The sequence below is a fragment of the Aotus nancymaae genome, unplaced genomic scaffold (assembly GCF_030222135.1).
Source record: "Aotus nancymaae isolate 86718 unplaced genomic scaffold, 86718_ANA_hifiasm-v0.15.2.pri h1tg000046l, whole genome shotgun sequence".
Lineage (NCBI taxonomy): Eukaryota > Metazoa > Chordata > Mammalia > Primates > Aotidae > Aotus > Aotus nancymaae.
The window spans coordinates 30,127,206-30,145,763 of NW_026988460.1; the positions used below are offsets into that span (position 1 = coordinate 30,127,206).

At 38.9% G+C, this 18,558-nt stretch overlaps 1 protein-coding gene across 1 annotated transcript in view; it reads left to right on the top strand.

The window, feature by feature from the left end:
- SNX4 (sorting nexin 4) overlaps positions 1-18,558 on the top strand; it is a 65,889-nt gene that overhangs the window by 35,323 nt on the left and 12,008 nt on the right. Inside the window, exons 7-9 of the mRNA XM_064362121.1 lie at positions 4,301-4,373; positions 8,710-8,771; positions 17,193-17,258. Of these exons, the coding sequence (XP_064218191.1) occupies positions 4,301-4,373; positions 8,710-8,771; positions 17,193-17,258 (201 nt within the window). The remainder of the gene's footprint in view (positions 1-4,300; positions 4,374-8,709; positions 8,772-17,192; positions 17,259-18,558) is intronic.

Consider the following 18,558-nt stretch of genomic DNA (forward strand, 5'->3'; position numbering starts at 1 on the left):
TAGTAGAGACAGGATTTCACCATGTTGGCCAGGTGAAATTAAAAAATTAGCTGGTTGTGGTCTTGAACTCCTGACCTCAGGTTATCCACCCATCCTGGCTGATTTTTAGTACAGACAAGGTCTTACCAGCTCAGGCTGGTCTCAAGTGATCCTCCCACCTTGGCCTCCCAAAGTGCTGGGATTTACAGGTGTGAGCCACTGCACCCAGCCATGTTTTTGCCTTTGAAATTGGGGAGAAGTATTCTCAAAAAGCCTTGATGTAGGGTCTTTTCAACCTAAGTCTTGAGTAATTGGTGAGATCTGATTAGGAGAGGCACCTGTCGAGGCTTACTTACTAAAAGTATGTTAAAGAATATGGAGAATAAGGCAGGGCATGGCAGCTCATACCTGTAATTCCAGCACTTTGGGAGACCAAAGTGGAAAGATCACTTGAGGTCAGGAGTTCGAGACCAGCCTGACCAACATGGTGAAACCCCTTCTCTACTAAAAATGCGAAAATTAACCAGGTGTGGTGGCACATGCCTGTAATACCATCTGCTCAGGAGGCTGAGATGGGAGAATCGCTTGAACCCAAGAGGCAGAGGTTGCAGTGAGCTGAGATCCTGCCACTGTACTCTAGGCAGGGCAACAGAGCTAGATCCCATCTCAAAAAAAAAAAAAAGAATATGGAAAATAAAGGAAAGCATAAAGCCTGTAATGGCAATAGGTGTATTTTGAGGAGAATAGAAAATATGGCTTATTCAGGCCTTAGGATGTAGTGGGTTTGGATATAGACAACCTTAAACTACAGGCATATCAGAGTCTGAATTTACATGTTCAGTTTTGCATGCCTCCAAAACGGGATTATAGATATTTAGTATTTTAGGAGGGGAGTTTTATGTCACCATCTTTCTAATATGGACTATCTTTTTAAACTCCCTGCTTTCAAGTGAAACTGCATCTTGACATTATATATGATTTTTAGTCTTCTCTAAGAATACCTAATCATTTATGATAAGATTCCTCATTTTAATATGTAGACATTCTAGATTTTGACTTGGGCTAAGAAGTTATACCCTCATTTTCAGAAAAGTCATTCCTTTATTTCTTAAACATACATTGTTAACTAAAATTTAATGAATTTTTCGCTCTTCACCTTTAGGTCTTGTGATTTTTTTTTTTTTTTTTGAAGGTGCACATCTGTCTCTGTCTCCTAGGTGTTTAGAATCTTTTAGCCCTGACTTTCTGGTGATGTGATCACCTGGGGATGATTTCTGTGTTGTCACCCCTCTTCCCCCACAAGAGATTGTGCCACTCGATTAATCAAACAGAGAAACTATAGTGTGCTTTATATGTTCTGTGACCAAAGGTGTTAGGACCATTTAACTCCGGAAACCTCTGCTTCACCTAATTTAAGTGTTCTGAGGCTTACTGTTTATATTCTTATACATTTCTAATATCCAAATATGACAGCTAAGAATTTTTCAGTCATGCCAGATCCAGAGTGTGGAAGCTGACAAATGTTTTTAGGGGATCTAATCAGTTCTGGAGAAGCTCCAGAAGACCTGATCTTTCAGAATTTCTGGCTCCCATGACCCAGCACAAGAAGATCTGATCAAAGAGTTTAACAAAGTATTAGCCCTCTTGAAACTTAAATTCAAATCATAAAACTTCTAAGGGAAAATTATACCAGCTCAGTTGTAACTGGCTGTACATAAAGAAAGCAGCTCACGTTATCTAAGATTTTATATGTATATAAAAATATGTATATATTGAAATTTAATTTTATTTAAATAAAAATGTCTTGGAGTATATAGTATATTCTTTTGGTTAACCAAATATATACGTAGATTGATAGGTATGGAAAAGTTCTACAGTTGCAAGGTCTCACTCCTATCCCCTTCTGTCCATTTCCCCTCCCCAGAGATTAACACCTGGTTAGATTTTAGGTTTATATTCCTTCAGAGTTTTACCCTACAAATGCAAGTGAGATCCAAGAGTACATTTTCCATCTTCCATCTTGGATATAAAAAGGGAGATTTGTATTCCACTTAATTGGGAGTCAATCTTGCCAGCCCTTTTATCTCTGAATTATTTTCCTTGCTGAAAAACACCGCCTTGGGGGAGTAAGAGTGATTAAATATTTTATCTAAGGATTTGATGTCCTCAACCTCACCACTGGCTCTTTGTTTAAATGAATCACAGGTCTGTGAAAAGTTTTTTAAGCCACATTACAGAATTTGGACTTGGTCTCAGGATCAGTGGATAACCTTTGCAGCAGAAAGCTGCTTAAAAGCAAGGGGGTGAAACAGATTTGGACTTTGAAAGATCATCTAAGCAGAATGGACAGTAGGTTAGAGAAATGTGGGAGTGGGCTAGGAGGCCAGTCAGGAGGACTGGTGAGAAATGATGATGCTAATCTGAATTTAGGGCATTGGCAGAGAGGCCAGAGAAAAGTGAGTTGATTGGGGCAGTGTGTAGGAGGTATAGTCAACAGACTGGGCAATTAGTGAAATGTATGGGGTGAAGGAGAGGAGAAGGTAATACAGATGTCACTCAGGTTTCATTCTTTAGAGTGCAAAGGAGCACAAGGGAAAGAGATTTTGAGGAGTAGTGGAAGGTAGGTTGACCTTTGGCTATGTAAGCAAGTACAAATGTCTGTTAATTGGTTTTATATATCTGGAGTTAGGAGAGATTTGGGCTGATGGTAGAAATTTGGAATTTAGCAATATGTAGATCATAATTGTGAAGCTTTGTGAATGACAAGTCACATAGGAATGTATAAATTGAAAGATTGATTGGAAGATGGCTGAGGACCTAGGACTGAACTTTGAAGAATTCCAGCACTCTGGCATTCTTTAAGGGTGTTTTCAAAGCATAACCACCTAAGGTTAGCTGGGTGTGGTGATGTGCACCTGTAGTCTCAGCTATTTGGGAGGCTGAGGCAGGTGGATCTAGGGCTGCAGTGAGCTAGGATCAAGCCACTGCACTCCAGCTTGGGTGACAGAGTGCCCTGCCTCTAAAAAAAAGAAGAAGGAAAGAAAAATAAAGTGTAACTTGAGGATTACCAGCATGTGACCTGTGGATGAGCTATAAAACTCAGATTCCTGAGTGCCATGAGGACCTTGGTTTATTCACATCCTTCTGAGAGACCATCAATAGTGTTTTTAAGGAACATTTCAGGAATGTTTTGCACACTGCAGTTGGAGATGTAAGATATGGGTGAAGGAAGTGAGTACTACAAAAGAAACTTCAGGAGTGACCAGAGTAAAATAAGAGGAAAGCCATGAGAAAATAACACTGGCAAGGAAACAGATTTTTGAAAAGGAGGGTGATGTTAGCTCTTGCATTGCCAAGAGGATCAAGTAAGAGGAGAAGTAAAATGGATCATTGGATATTACAATGTGAAAATAGTTGGTGACTCTGAGGTCAAAGGCCCCTTGTCTGTCCTTGCAGAGACAATATTTCCCTACTATATGATACTGGAGGCAGAAGCTGTTCAGTGAATGGGAATGAAGAAGTGGTTATTGCTGAGGAAGTGATGCCTTGTAAAAGCCTGGCTATAAAGAGGGTAGATATTGACAGGGTGTTAAGAGCTGGGTATGTTGTCAAGGGAATGTGCATTTTAATCTAAGGGAGACATGAGTTAATTGACATTCTAGTTAGAAGAAGCTTATAGAGATGGGAAGTTAGAAAATAGGAATACGGGGTGTAGCTGGAATGGAATGTAGAGCGTTCGATGGAAAGGAATCCGAGAGCGAGGGAAAAAATGATGTAGATAAGGGAAAGTATGTAAGTTGATGACAGGAGGTAAAGGTGGGGGTCATTCCCATTTGATGACTTTTGTTTATCTGTGAAGCTTGGTTTTTGGATAATGACAGGTGGTACATCAGAAGCTTTTGGTCTTTATGGAAAATGGCAGTTATTAGATGAGGGAAGCAAATTACTCGAGCAGAATTAAGATTGAGGTTAGAGACAGTGAGTTTATGGTTGCACCATAACATATCTTTTAGCTCCTCAAATTATTTCCTGTTTTTTATTTCCAAAGTAAGTTTTCATACCAACAGATTTTTTTCTCTATCTCAGTTCCACGATATAAATTATGGAGTGTGATATCTTGACTTTCAAAACATCAAAAGAAAATATCATTTTATTTTAGAGTTTTCTAGATTTATATTAATAGGTAAATGTTTAAGGCCAGCATATGGTTAAATAGAATCAGTTTTGTTTTGTGATTCTTGGGAAGTACTGTTTTTTTCTTTCAGTTGTTGACTGCTTGTTTTCATTTGAAAAATGATGTTTTATTTGTTTCCTGTTTCAGGAGATTTACTGACCTTAAGCACTACAGTGATGAACTGCAGTCTGTCATCTCACATCTTCTTCGAGTCAGAGCTGTAAGTGATCCCCAAAAGCTTTTTGATGCACATTTATAAGGAAGTACTTCTCATTTAATCATTATGTTTTTAAGTAATAGGTGGTATTTATTATGAGTAACTGATTTTTGCATTTGAATTTCATATGTTCATCATCCAAACTGTACTTTTTAAAAAAATGTGAAATGGTTTCTGTTATAAAGAACTCAAGAGAATTTTTTGTAATAGAATAGTAGTTTTGGATGTTGTCAAAAGGCCTGCCATTTCAGTGATGGAATGTAAATAAGTTTAGGATTTTAGATCTACATATCTTATTCTTTCAGTTTTGTTTTTTAAAAGGTCTGTGAAGTAGTTTCTAGATGTTAGGCCATCCTGTGTCTGTGCCCTTAAATTCTACCAAATAAACTAATGTAGGATAATAGTCTGCTATACTAGAAATCAAGGAATAATAATTATACTTAACCATATAGTCTGGCTGTAATAGCTATGGAGGAAAATACTTTTCAGTAAATTAATGTACCTGGAAAATGTACCATCCATTCTGGTCCCTTGTGGTAACCTAGAAGGAACCTTAGAACATGCCTGTGCCAAAGGCTTTGAAAGAGACTGGGTTAACAGGTAGGGTCACATTTTATGCTGATTGGCATCTGGAATCCTCTTTTTTTTTTTGAGACAGAGTCTTGCTCTGTCACCTAGGCTGGAGTGCAGTAGCATAATCTCAGCTCACTGCAACCTCTGCCTCCTGGGTAGCTGTGATTACAAGTGTGCACCACCATGCACAGCTAATTTATATATTTTTAGTAGAGATGGGGTTTCACCATGTTAACCAGGCTGGTCTCAAACTCCTGGCTTCAAGTGATCTGCCCACCTTTGGCCTCCCAAAGGGCTGGGGTTATAGGCATGAGCCACTCCACCTGGCTGGAATCCTCTTGAAATGAGATATATTGTCTGGATTTTTTTTTTTTTTTTTTTTTTTTTTTTTTGAGTCAGAGTCTAACTCTGTCGCCCAGGCTGGAGTGCAGTGGTGCGATCTCTGCTCACTGCAGCCTCCACCTCCCGGGTTCAAGCAATTCTCCTGCCTCAGTCTCCTGAGTAGCTGGGATTATAGGTGTGCACCACCACATCCAGCTAATTTTTGTATTTTTAGTAGAGACGGGGTTTCACCATGTTGGCCAGGCTGGTCTTGAGCTACTGACGTTGTGATCCACCTGCCTCAGCCTCCCAAAGTTCTGGGATTACAGGCGTGAGCCCCCGCATCTGGCTGGAATTTTTTTACTAAGAGTTCACTGATGAGCAATGGAGCATGGGGGCAGTTTTAGGTGAAACAAGATTGGCCATATAATAATTCTTGAAGCTGGGTGTTGGGAAATAGAGGTATATCCTTCTGTTCTCTATTCGTGTTTTTTGTTTTGTTTGAGATGGAGTCTCACTCTGTTACCAGGCTGGAGTACAGTGGTGTGATCTCAGCTCACTGCAACCTCTACCTCCAAAGAAGCAATTCTCCTGCCTCAGCCTCCTGAGTAGTTGGGATTATAGGCGTGTGCCACCACGCCCAGCTAATTTTTGTATTTTTAGTAGAGACAAGATTTCACCTTGTTGGCCAGGATGGTCTCAATCTCTTGACCTCATGATCCGCCTGCCTCAGCCTCCCAAAGTGCTGGGATTACAGGTGTGAGCCACCATTCCCGGCCTGTGCTTTTTTTATGTTTCAAGATTTCCATGATAGTACAGAAAAAAAGAAAAGAAAAGAAAAAATTCTTCTGAAGATCTTTTTTTGAGACGAAATTTTGCTTTTGTTGCCCAGGCTGGAGTGCAACGGCACGATCTCGGCTCACTGCAACCTCTGCCTCCCAGATTCAAGTGATTCTCCTGCCTCAGCCTCCCAAGTAGCTGGGATTATAGGCATGTGCTACCATGCCCGGCTAATTTTGTATTTTTAGTAGAGACGGGGTTTCTCCATGTTGGTCAGACTGGTCTCAAACTCTCGACCTCAGGTGATCCGCCCACCTCGGCCTCCCAAAGTGCTGGCATTATAGGCGTGAGCCACCACGCCTGGCCTCTGAAGATCTTATATCATCTTGATCTGCAGTTTAACTGTTCAGAGTATCATTGGACTCTCTGAATAAATTACAAGATACCTTCATAAAAGAAAAGGTACCAATAAGAATTATTAGGCAAGAGGCAAGAACTGGGTATTAGAAAAGTCTGTGGATTAATGAGATGCAATTTCTAGACCTTTGGTTGCCTTGAAATTACCCAGACAAATTAGGCAGTAGTTCTTGTGGGAGGTGCAGATAGGGTACAAACATTTAGAGAATCTGCGTTGTGCACTCACGTTGCTTCTAGTTTTTTTTCTTAAGTGTTTTTTTCAGCAAGTTCTCTTCCTCTCTTCCATGCTTAATATCTTAGTAGATGATGAATGCTTAGCTTTTAGGAAGGAGGTTTGGTATCTAAAAACTACAGAGACCTAGAAAATTAGTGGTCTAGAATAACATTTTCCATCATGTATTCTTTGGAATGCTTACCCTGTAAGATGTTCCCTACTGCAAACCATATCTCCCTTGAGCAGTCATGATTCATATGTGATGTTAGAGGTCTAAAGTCCTGCAGGAAAACACCTGTTAAATTTTATTATCTCAGTGTTTCCCAACCTTACTTGATGATGGAACCACTTAAAAAAAAAAAAAAGAAAAACATTGAACACTGCACAGAATGCTCAAAAAATAATTGGGAGCCAGGCACAGTGGCTCACACCTGTAATGCCAGCACTTTGGGAGGCCAAGGCAGGTGGATCACTTGAGGTCAAGAGTTTGAGACCAGCCTGGCCAACATGGTGAAACCCTGTCTCTACTAAAAATATAAAAACTAGCTGGGCATAGTGGCGCACGCCTTTAATCCCAGCTACTCGGGGGACTGAGATGGGATAATTGCTTGAACCCAGGACGCAAGGGTTGCAGTTAGTTGAGATCATGCCACTGCACTCCATCATGGGAGACACTCTATCTTAAGAAGGAAGTGACATCCTAGAGAAATTAGTTTAGAGGTCTGGAGACAACCAGTAAGAGTTTCAAGTAGAAATGACTATGAGCTTTGTCCTTAAAGCTGATTCTAGTGCAGGGACCAGTACTTTTTTCTGAAGGCTAGATAGGAAGGAGATGTTTTCAGCTTAGTTGGCTTTATGGTTTCTGTTGCATCTATTCAGCTCCACTGTGAGCCTGGCTGTGCTCCAGTGAGACTCTACTTACAAAACAAACGGTAGACCTGTATTGTGCAGACCCCTGATCTAGTGGATATGTGTTTCCTCAGAGCAGGCCAATGATAGATGGAAAATATTTTATGATCCTCATACACCTGCTTGAAGTATCAGCATTGGCAATTCTGTCACTGTCAGGTGAGATCTTGAAAGGGTTGATTTGTTCTATCATGAATGCCTAATTCCTCATACTTGTGTTGGAGTAAGGAATCAGGGCGATAATTTATCCTTAGAGCTTATATTTAGAAACTGTATACCAGAGCTTTTTCTAGAGCTTTTTGTAGGATGAGCTTTTGGTCTTCCAGTTTGTATTCATAATGCTTCGGGGGAATGTAAAGCAAATTAATTACCATATTGAGGTTTTATTTTAACTTGTAAGATTTCTGTGAATAGCTAGGCAGTACACATTTAATTTGTAATACACATTTCATTTCAGTGATGTAAACTGTAATTCTGTTGTTATTAAAATAATGTGTTGATTAGAAGGAGTTATCTTTTGACAGAGTAGCCTAGTGGTGCATGTATTTAGCATTTATATATAAAACTATATCTCAATAGAATTAAAAATGTTTGTATCCCTTCCCTTGGTTAATTCCACTTTGGGGATTTTATTATAAGGAAACAATTTGAAGGAAAAAGCCTTATTCTCAAAGATAACTTTTTATAATACTGAAAAATTAGGAATAACTAAATTCCAACAAGATTATTCAACAAGGAATGTTTGTATATTTTATACACTACTTAGTGTAATTTTATGCAACTATTTATAGTGGTATTTATTAAAGGTAATACTAACCTCATGGGTAAGCATATTACTACTTATGCTATAAGCAATTTAAAAATAGTAATTAAAAACTTTACTTAAAAAGAAGTACAAAAGTACAAGATATGATAAATATGGCAAGATCACTGGTTTTAGTTTTGGGAGGATGGGATTTTTGGAGATTACCATTTTTCTTTTTTCTGTTTCCAAATGTATTGTACTAAGGATGGTTTTTGGTTTTGGGTTTGTTTGTGTGTGTGTGTGTGTGTGTGTGTGTTTTTGGAGGGGGATGAGGATATAACTTTGACCTAAAAGCAATTTCTATTAAATATTTATTTCAGAGAGTAGCAGATCGACTCTATGGTGTATATAAAGTACATGGGAATTATGGGCGAGTTTTCAGGTAAGCATCATACTACAAACTTTAAAAATAAATAATTATCTTAATTAGCTTTTTGCCCAAAAACAATAATACTTGAAAATTTATGAGTCTGGAGAGAAGATTATTTTTTGTTTGTTTGTTTTTGTTTTTTGAGACGGAATTTCTCTCTTTTCACCCAGGGTGGTTGCAATAGTGCAATCTTGGCTTACTCAACCTCTGCCCCCCAGCTCAAGTGATTTTTCTGACTCAGCCTCCTAAGTAGCTGGGACTACAGACATGGCACCACCACACCTGGTTAATTTTGTATTTTTAGTAGAGATGGGGGTTTCACCATATTGATCAGGCTGGTCTCAAACCCCTAAACCCAGGTGATCTGCCTGCCTTGGCATTCAAAATGCTGAGATTATAGGCATGAGCCACTGCGCCTGGCGTGAGAAGATTATTTCTTTAAAATAATGTCCTACAGTAGTGGTTTTCAAGGCTTTCATTTTAAAGCCTTTCTTTAAATAAAAATTAGTGAGGATTTTCACTATATTGATCAGATAAAAAGTATAAACTACTCTGATTGAAGCAGCGGTTGGGGCCTTTTGCTTTCTTGGCAGAATGCCTAAGAATATTCCATTGGAAATTACTGGATTACAGAATTAGTGATTTTCTCTTTCTTTCTTTTTGTCATTTTATAATTTACGAAAGCTTTTGCAGAGTGAGTTTTTCACTCTCAGGATAACATTAGTGATAATTAGAATATTTGTTTGTATGACTTGCATATTTTGGTTATTATTGAACCATTTTTCTTTTGTGAATTTTTCATATGTGTTCATTATTTTGGTTGTGACACTTTAGAAGTTATTATCTAGATCTTTTTATAAGAAAAATATCCTTGCAAATGTTCCATTACAAGTCCTTTTGATTGAGTTAATTTAAAATATGGCTTATTTTATATTTTTGATTGGATCATATATTCAAGTAGGACAAAATTCAAAAGGAATAAAAGAGTATACAGTGAAAGGTCTCAGACAGGTGTGGTGGCTCATGCTTATAATCCCAGGACTTTGGGAAGCCACAGCAGGAGGATGACTTGAGGCCAGGAGTTCAAGACCAGCCTGGGCAACATAGTGAGTCCCCATCTCTACCAAAAATTTTAAAAATTAACCGGGTGTGGTGGCATGCACCTGTGGTCCCAGCTACTTGGAAGGCTGAGTTGGGAGGATCACTTAAGCTCCGGAGGTTGAGACCACAGTGAACAGTGATTGTGCCACCATACTCCAGCCTGGGCAACAGCATGAGACCCCTATTCTGGTCTTCTGCTCTGACATAACTATCAATTTCTTATATCCTTCTAGTAAAAAGTAGCACCATAATGGAACACATTAACATACAAACAAATGCATTTTTCCTTTCTTTAAAGTGAAAGGGGAGGCTAGGTATAGACGCACACCTATAATCCCAACAGGTGTGAGAGGTTGGGTGGGCAGATTGCTTGAGTCCAGAAGTTTGGGACCAGCCTAGGCAACATGACAAAACCCCATCTCTACAAACAGTACAAAAATTAGCTGGGCATGGTAGCACATGCCTGTGATTTCAGCTTCTTGGGAGGCTGAGGTAGGAGGATCACTTGAGCCCAGTGAGGTTGAAACACCCCAGGCTGGATGACAGAGTGAGACTGTCTCAAAAAGAAAGAGGGAGAGACATTGTATACATTACATTGTTCATTTGCTTTACCTTGCTTCCCCACCCCCTCCCCACCCTTTCTTTTTTTAAAAGATCCTCCTGCCTCAGCCTCCCAAAGTGCTGGGATTGCAAGCATGAGCCACCACACCTGGCCTTTCCTACTTTGTTTATTGTGTATTTTGAGACAGACTCTTACTCTGTCACCCAGGCTGGAGTACGGTGGTGCAAGCTCAGCTCACTGCAACCTCTGCCTCCCGGTTCAGGCGATTCTCCTGCCTCAGCCTACAGGTACATGCCACCACAGCCAGCTAATTTTTGTATTTTTAGTAAAGACAGAATTTCACCATGTTGGCCAGGCTGGTCTCGAACTCTTGACCCCAAGTGATCCACCTGCCTTGGCCTCCCAAAGTGCTAGGATTTCAAACGTGAGCCACTGCACCTGACCCAGTTTGGTTTTGTTAAGACAGGGTCTCACTTTGTCACCAAGGCTGGAGTCCGGTGGCATGATCTTAGCTCACTGCAACCTCTGCCTCTCAAGCTGTATTGATCCTCCTGCCTCAACCCCTCAAGCAGCTGGGACTATAGGCACACACCAACATGCCCTGCTAAATTTTGTATTTTTTTTGTAGAGATGGGGCTTCACCATGTTGCCTAGGCTGATCTCGAACTCCTGAGCTCACGTGATCTATTGCTCCCATAGTGCTAGGATTACAGGCATGAACCACTGCACCTGACCCCCTACTTTGGATTATTAAAAAATTTTCTCGGCCAGACACAGTGGCTCATGCCTGTAATCCCAGCACTTTGGGAGGCCAAGGCAGGCATTCACCTGAGGTCAGAAGTTGGATACCAGCCTGGCCAACATGGTGAAACCCCATCTCTACTAAAAATACAAAAATTTGCCAGGCATGGAGATGGGCTCCTGTAATCCCAGCTACTCAGGAGACTGAGGTAGGAGAATCGCTGGAACCCAGGAGATGAAGGTTGCAGTGAGCTGAGATGTGCTAGTATACTCCAGCCTGGACAGTAGAGGGTGAGTCTGTCTCAAAAAATTTAAAAAAAAAATTTTGCTCAGGAGGGTTTTAGGTGGAGAAAAAAAATTCTCATTTCTTCTACATTTTATGGTTTCATAAGTTTTTGATTGATCTGGAATCTATTTAAATGTAAGATGTGAGATAGAGATTTAAATTTAATTCATTTATTAGAGTAGTAGGTTATCTGTATGTCTTTGGTTCATTAATACATTAAAATTAAATGCAGGTTGAGACAGATCAGGGTTATATGACTTTTTGAATTAGGAGAAGTTTATTGATATAAAAATGTAAACTTCATAACTAGGACTAGGAATATATGAAAATATTTGGTCAAACATTGAAGAATAATATAATGGGAAGACAGACAAATAGTATTCTGTTTTTTGAAGTCTACCTCATGCTGTCTGACTTAACATTAATTGCTTTTAGATTTATGCAGGAGTCATCTCTGATTTTTAGTATTATTCAAACTGGAACCCAATTAAACTTGAGAACAATGCTTATTTAAAAACAAAAATTATATCCCATAGGAGACATGGGGGAAAAGTTAGCGTAAACCAAACATTCTCAAAGGTAGCACATTTATTATAGTTAATAGTAAATGAACTTGTTTTTATTAGTTTGAGAGGCAGGTGGACAAAAGATCAATTGGTTGAATCAAACTTCAAAGAAAATTATTTGCATTAATGTCACATGACAAATATTGTACAGGTTCTTTTTTTTTTTTTTTTTTTTTGCTAGCTTAATATATTATTAGAAAACCACTTTGCATTTAAAACATTTCATGAGGCTGGGTGTGGTGGCTCATGCCTGTAATCCCAGCACTTTGGGAGGCCAAGGCAAGAGGATCTCTTGAGGCCAGGAGTTCAAGACAAGCTGTGGCAACATAGCAAGACCCCATCTCTACAAAAATAATTTAAAAATTAGTCACACATGGTGGTACATTCCTGTAGTCCTAGCTGCTTGGGAGGCTAAGGTGGGAGGATCACTTGAATCCAGGTCTTCAAGGTTATAGCAAGCTGTGATCACGCCACTGTACTCCAGCCCACGTGACAGAGCAACACTCTGTCTCTCAAAAAAATAAAAACAAAAATAGTTAAATAAATAAAAACATTTCATGAAAACTAAGCCAGAGAGACCAAAGGTGGTTGAGGTCATTTAATCAAGACCTAAACTAGAGCAGTTGCCAGTGAAGAATAGGGAGGCCTAAATGATAGACTTCCCAATGGATTTTTTCAGTCATTCAGCACACAGTAACTGAACACCTGTTACCATAGTAGGTGCTAAGAATACCAAGATTTAATTTGAGGGCAGTTGAGTGCCTAGGAGGATTGTATAGAAAATGTAGGTGGAATGGTGGGTTTGAGGTTTGAGTTAAAGGGTTCGGTTGTAGATAAATTGCATTCTAACTAAAGATTTCTATTAAGCAGCTAGAAATTTGGATTAGGAATTTAAGAAGCTAGTAAGAATATGAGTTGTATATACAAGGTGTGTCGTTACAGAGTGATTTTTTAAAAAGTAGGGTTAGGTGATAATATTAGAGGCTTAGAGCAAGTCTACAAGAGACCCAAGGGCCACGTCTTAGGGAATACCTGCATTCAGGGATCATGCAAGAAATTGATGAGGAACCTGGAGTATGCAAAGTCAAGCAAGTGAAGGGAACATTTCAGTAAGGATTGGAGTTATACTGTAGAGAAATTGAGTTTAGGCTGGGCACGGTGGCTCACAACTATAATCCCAGCGCTTTGGGAGGCTGAGGCGGGCAGATCACTTGAGGTCAGGAGTGCAACACCAGCCTGGCCAACATGGTGAAACCTCGTCTCTACTAAAAATACAAAAATTAGCCAGGCGTAGTAGCATGTGCCTGTAATTCCAGCTACTTGGGAGGCTGAGGCAGGAGAATCACTTGAACCTGGGAGGCAGAGGTTGCAGTGAGCCAACTTCGTGCCACTGCACTCCAGCCTGAGTGACAGAGCAAGACTCCGTCATAAAAAAAAAAAAAGAGAGGGAAATTGAGTTTAGATGAGAAAGGGGAAAATGGGTAAGTACATCTTTGGTGTGAATTTGGAAAGCAATTTCAGTGTTATGATGTTATGTCCTAGTGATCCTAGGAATAAGAGGAAAGGATTAAGGAAGGAAAGACAAGTTATTGATTAGTCTTTTAAGAAAGTCCTTACTCATGGATGTGAAGATGGCAACAGTAGACACTGGGAACTGCTAGAGCAGGGAGGGAGGGAGGGGACAAGGATTGAGAAACTAACCATTGGGCACTGTGCTCACTATGGGGTGATGGGCTCATTTGTATCCAAAATCTCAGCACCACCCGGTGTATACATGTAACAAACCTACACATGTACATGTACTCCCTGAGTCTAACATAAAAGTTGAAATCTTTTTTTTTTTTTTTTGAGACGGAGTTTCGCTCTTGTTACCCAGGCTGGAGTTCGATGGCACGATCTCGGCTCACCGCAACCTCCGCACTCTGGGTTCAGGCAATTCTCCTGCCTCAGCCTCCTGAAGTTGAAATTATTAAAAAAAAAAAAAAAAAGAAAAAAGAAAAAAGTCCCTGAGGAGAAAGATGAACTGTGGTTATTTTTGAAGGGGAATAGGACATTTTTAGGGAGAGGCTGGGACTGAGGTGGGATAGTGGACAGGGGAGGGATAGGAGCATGGAAGAGGGAGAAGATAGGGAAGGCGCAGAGCTGTCTTAAAGCAGGGAGAGGTGAGTTGTAGAAGGCTCCATGAAGTAGGTGTCTTTTTGAGAACAAGTTTGCATAATTGTGTGGTTGTGAGGATTGAGGGGAATGACATTGGGCAGTCTGTCTCAAACAGTGCAGAGAATTCTCTTTTAGGGGATTGGGAGGAGGGGCGCTGATAATACTTAAATTTGTCCTACTGCAAAACCTCCTTTACCTCCCTTCACCAATTCACAGGGCATTGGCAGCTGTACCGAGTGCAGGAACTCTCTGAAGGCTTGAGTTTTGTCAATTCACGCAAAATCTATATTGTATTTTATATAATGTCCACAGATATTTTAATATTTATTTTTAAAAGTTTATTTTTCCCCTCTAATGTTTAAGTAAAATTTATTCTTCAGAAAGAGCGTGCCATATCTGTCATATGGCTTCTAATATCCATGATGAAAACATCCCAGCTTGAGAAGCACTGATGAAGGCATCACTTAGGAATGTGGAAAGGATTGCCTAGCAGCACCTGTTTGTGGGAGATGGTTTTTATCTTTTCAGTGCTGCTGACCTATAAGGGTAATGAAAAAATTCAAAAGTGTGGGGGTCACATAATTGGAAAAAAAACTTAATTTGTTCTTTGATTTGCAGTTTGAGAGGGGAAGAAATACAAAGCTGGTTTTTATCAGCTTTGTTTCTTAATTGAAATTTTTTCAATATATTCCTCAAGTAATTTTTGTAAAATTATGACTTGTTAAATTGGAGGTTGGAGTGAGAGAATGGACTAAGAAAAAAGACTGAGCTATGAGTAGAAGAGACAAATGTTATATAAGTGAGAAATGAGCAACAATTAGTCTCACAGAAAAGAAACAGGGAAGATTTTGTAGTATGTTCTTGGTGCTGCTAATGCATGTTTATTTTGTTTGTTCATTTAAGTAGGGGAGTTTATTTTGTGCTCTTATATCCCTAGGCCTTTTTCAGCCTCCTTCCCCTATTACAGCACCTGACCCAATTTAGGATAAGCCTAAAAAAGGTCTGTTCCCTATAGGGGCTCATAGAACTAGTTTCGTGCACAGGAACTTTCAGATCCACCTGTGCAGAAATGGACTAAATACATAGGTGGGGTTTCCTCTACAGAAGACTTAGAGAAGAGAGGGCAAGAGTTTTAAGTACCAATAACTATGCATTTAAAGCTGATGAAAGCAGTCAGGAACTAATAGGCTAAAATGCTGTATTCTGTTAAATTGAACGTTTTAAAATATTCATCTTAATTCATAGGTTGAATCCTCATGGAAGCAACTAAAAGTAACTGTCTCTCCCAGATTCAGTGTTATAGTTCCTTTCAAGAGATTCCAGGAAAATATACAAACAAATTTCTTTCAAAAAGCCATGTGCAAAGGCATACCAACTTGTTACGTACCTCAAAGCTCAAAGCCACAAAGACGTACTTGTGTTTAATGATTCCATACTTTTAATTTTTTAGTTATTTGCATGGTAAGTGGGGTGAAAAGCTCTTTTGACTAAGATAACAAAAAAAGTTAAGTGTCTTAAGTTGGGACTAGCAGATAGAGGACTCTGCTGGAGGTTGATGCTAGGCTCAGCTCTGTCTCTGACGAGCTGCCTGACTTTGAGTAAATCATGTTAGGTTTCTGGGCGTGACTGTCTGTTCAATTGTGGGAATAGTTGAGGACATTGATTTTCAAACCTTTTTTTAGCATGGAACTCTTATGTTTAAACAAAGTCTTATACAGAAATATAAACAAAGAGAACCTATTTCCACAGTCCTGTTTGGGGCTGGAGACTTTATCCTTGATGAACACCAGATTTGGTGACTAAATTTAGCTCTAAACCTTTCTTTTTGTTGTAATTAATAATGTTTTTCATTCCTGTCCAAAATCTTGACTCTCAGGCGTTCCTGGAGCCTTTTCCTTTTTTTTTCTTTCATGGAGCTATAAAATACTAGAGCAGGAGGGGCCCTGGTGGTTTTTTAGTTCGAGTTCTAGATCCAAGAGGTGATGATGGACTTTAGATTGTCTGAAGTCTCTGAAATTGTATACAAAATTTTGTGTGTGGTTTTTTTTTTTTTAACTTTTTAGGGAAAAGATACATAGTTTTTATCTATACTAAGACTATAATACTATTTTATTTTTTATGATATGTTGGAATTGAAGATGTTTATTATGCATTCTTTAAATAGCAGAAAAATTGGAAACAACCTTTATAGCCAGGAAAATGGTTAAAAAAATGGTGAGTTGCCATTTAAAATGATGTTTAGAACAAATTATTTTAATAGTATGGGAAAATACTATTAAAAACAACATGATATAAACTCGCATATACCATATTATCTCAGCCACTTTAAATTACAGAAATAAAAAGACTAGAAGGAGGTATATCAAATTATGTTATCCCTTGGCATTTGGGATTATAGATTTGTTTTCTCAGTTTACTTTAATAAGCATATTTAACTTACATAAAAATATTTTTAATGTGATGCATTTCACAGAAATGACAACAAAATGATCTGTGGCTCTAGTAGCTTTCTTGTGTAATATGCATATTATTATTAAAACTACTCTGCACCTACTGTTTCTATACAGTTGTGTTTTTTTTCTGTTAGCTACTAGAACAGTGGTGTGTAATCAGGTGTGTTCATCAGAGCCATACATGGAGTGTTTTAAATGTACATGTCTCCCTCTACCCCTACAGCTTCTGATCAAGTAAAGAGTAGGGCTAGCATCCATATTTTTTAAAAGCTTTACAAATGATTAAAATCAGCCTCCTAACTGAGAATGTTATCTATAGGCAGAAGCAGTTTTGTATGATACTTACCTTATACTTAGCAGCAAGTATCAACTTTTGAAGCCTTCACTTACATTTAGTTGTTAAACCTAAGGGGAAAACAGCATATTTGAGTTATAGAAAATAAACCCAAATACGGGTACTATACATTCTTTTAAAGCTAGCTAGACAAGAATTTTGAAAAGAGTCCATTTAATACTACTCTGTATCTCTAATGCTTGTTGCTTTTGGTTTTATCTTGTACTCCCTAGTGAATGGAGTGCCATAGAAAAAGAAATGGGTGATGGGCTGCAGAGTGCTGGTCATCATATGGATGTGTAAGTACCTAGAGAACTTAATGTGAAGCCTAAGGTGAAGTCCTATAGTGGAGTGTTAGGGGTTCTTCTGTTCTGTTTTTATCAAGTTTGCTGGCATTTATATTGTGTTCTATGTGTACATATCTTACTTAAATTTATCTCAGGAATGCAAAGTTTGTTTAAAATTTGAAAATCAGTCTAATTCATATTTTAACAGAATGAAGATGAAAACTTAGGTATGTTCATTTCAATACATACAGAAAAAGCATTTGACAAATTTTAACACCCATTTACAGTAAAAAGTCTCATGAACTAGGAATAAAAGGGAATTTTCTCAGTCTAAAATTTATAGTTAATATTGTACTTAATAGTGAAATATTGAAGCTTTCTATTAAGGTCAAGAAAAAGGCAAAGTTGTTTTCTCTCACTGCTTTAGTAAACATTGTACTGGAGGTCCTACTCAGTATAGTTAGGCAAGAAAATTAAGAGGCCTAAATACTAGGAAGAAGCAAAAGTATATTCTCAGTTGACAAGATCTTTTACACAGAAAACCATAAGCAATCAACCAAAAACACTGTAGAGGTAACAACTGACTTTTTTTTTTTTAAGAGACTAGATCTCACTCTGTTGGCCAGGCTGGAATGTATTGGTACAATCACAGCTTACTGCAGCTTCAACCTCCTGGGCTCAAGCAAGCCTCCCACCTCAGCCTTTCAAGTAGCTTAGACTACAGGTGCTTGCCACCATGCCCGGCTAATTATCTTTATTTTTTGGAGAGACAGAGTGTTGCTATGTTGCCCAGGTCAATCTTGGACTCCTGGCCTCAAGCAGTCCTCCTGCCTTGGCCTCCCAAAGTACTGGGATTACAGGCATGAGCCACTGTTCCCAGATTGAATTTAAATTTTTTTTTCTTTTTTCAGAGATGTGGTCTTGCTGTGTTTCTCAGCCTGGTCTCAAACTTCTGGCTTCAAGTGATTCTCTTATCTCAACCTCCCAAAGTGCCCTGGGATTAGTGGTGTGAGCCACCACACCTGGCCAACAACTGAATTAATTTTATTTTTTCCAACTTTTATTATAGGTTCAGGAGGTACATGTACAGGTTTGTAAATTGTGTGACATGGGGGTTTGGTGTACAGATCATTTCATCACCTAGTAAGCTTAGTACCCAAGAGGTGTATTAATCAAAACAGAGGTTGCTATTAAAAATTAGTATAGGCCAGGCATGGTGGCTCACACCTGTAATCCCAGCACTTTGGGAGGCAGAGGCAGGTGGATCACCTGAGGTTGGGAGTTTGAGACCAGCCTGACCAACATGAAGAAA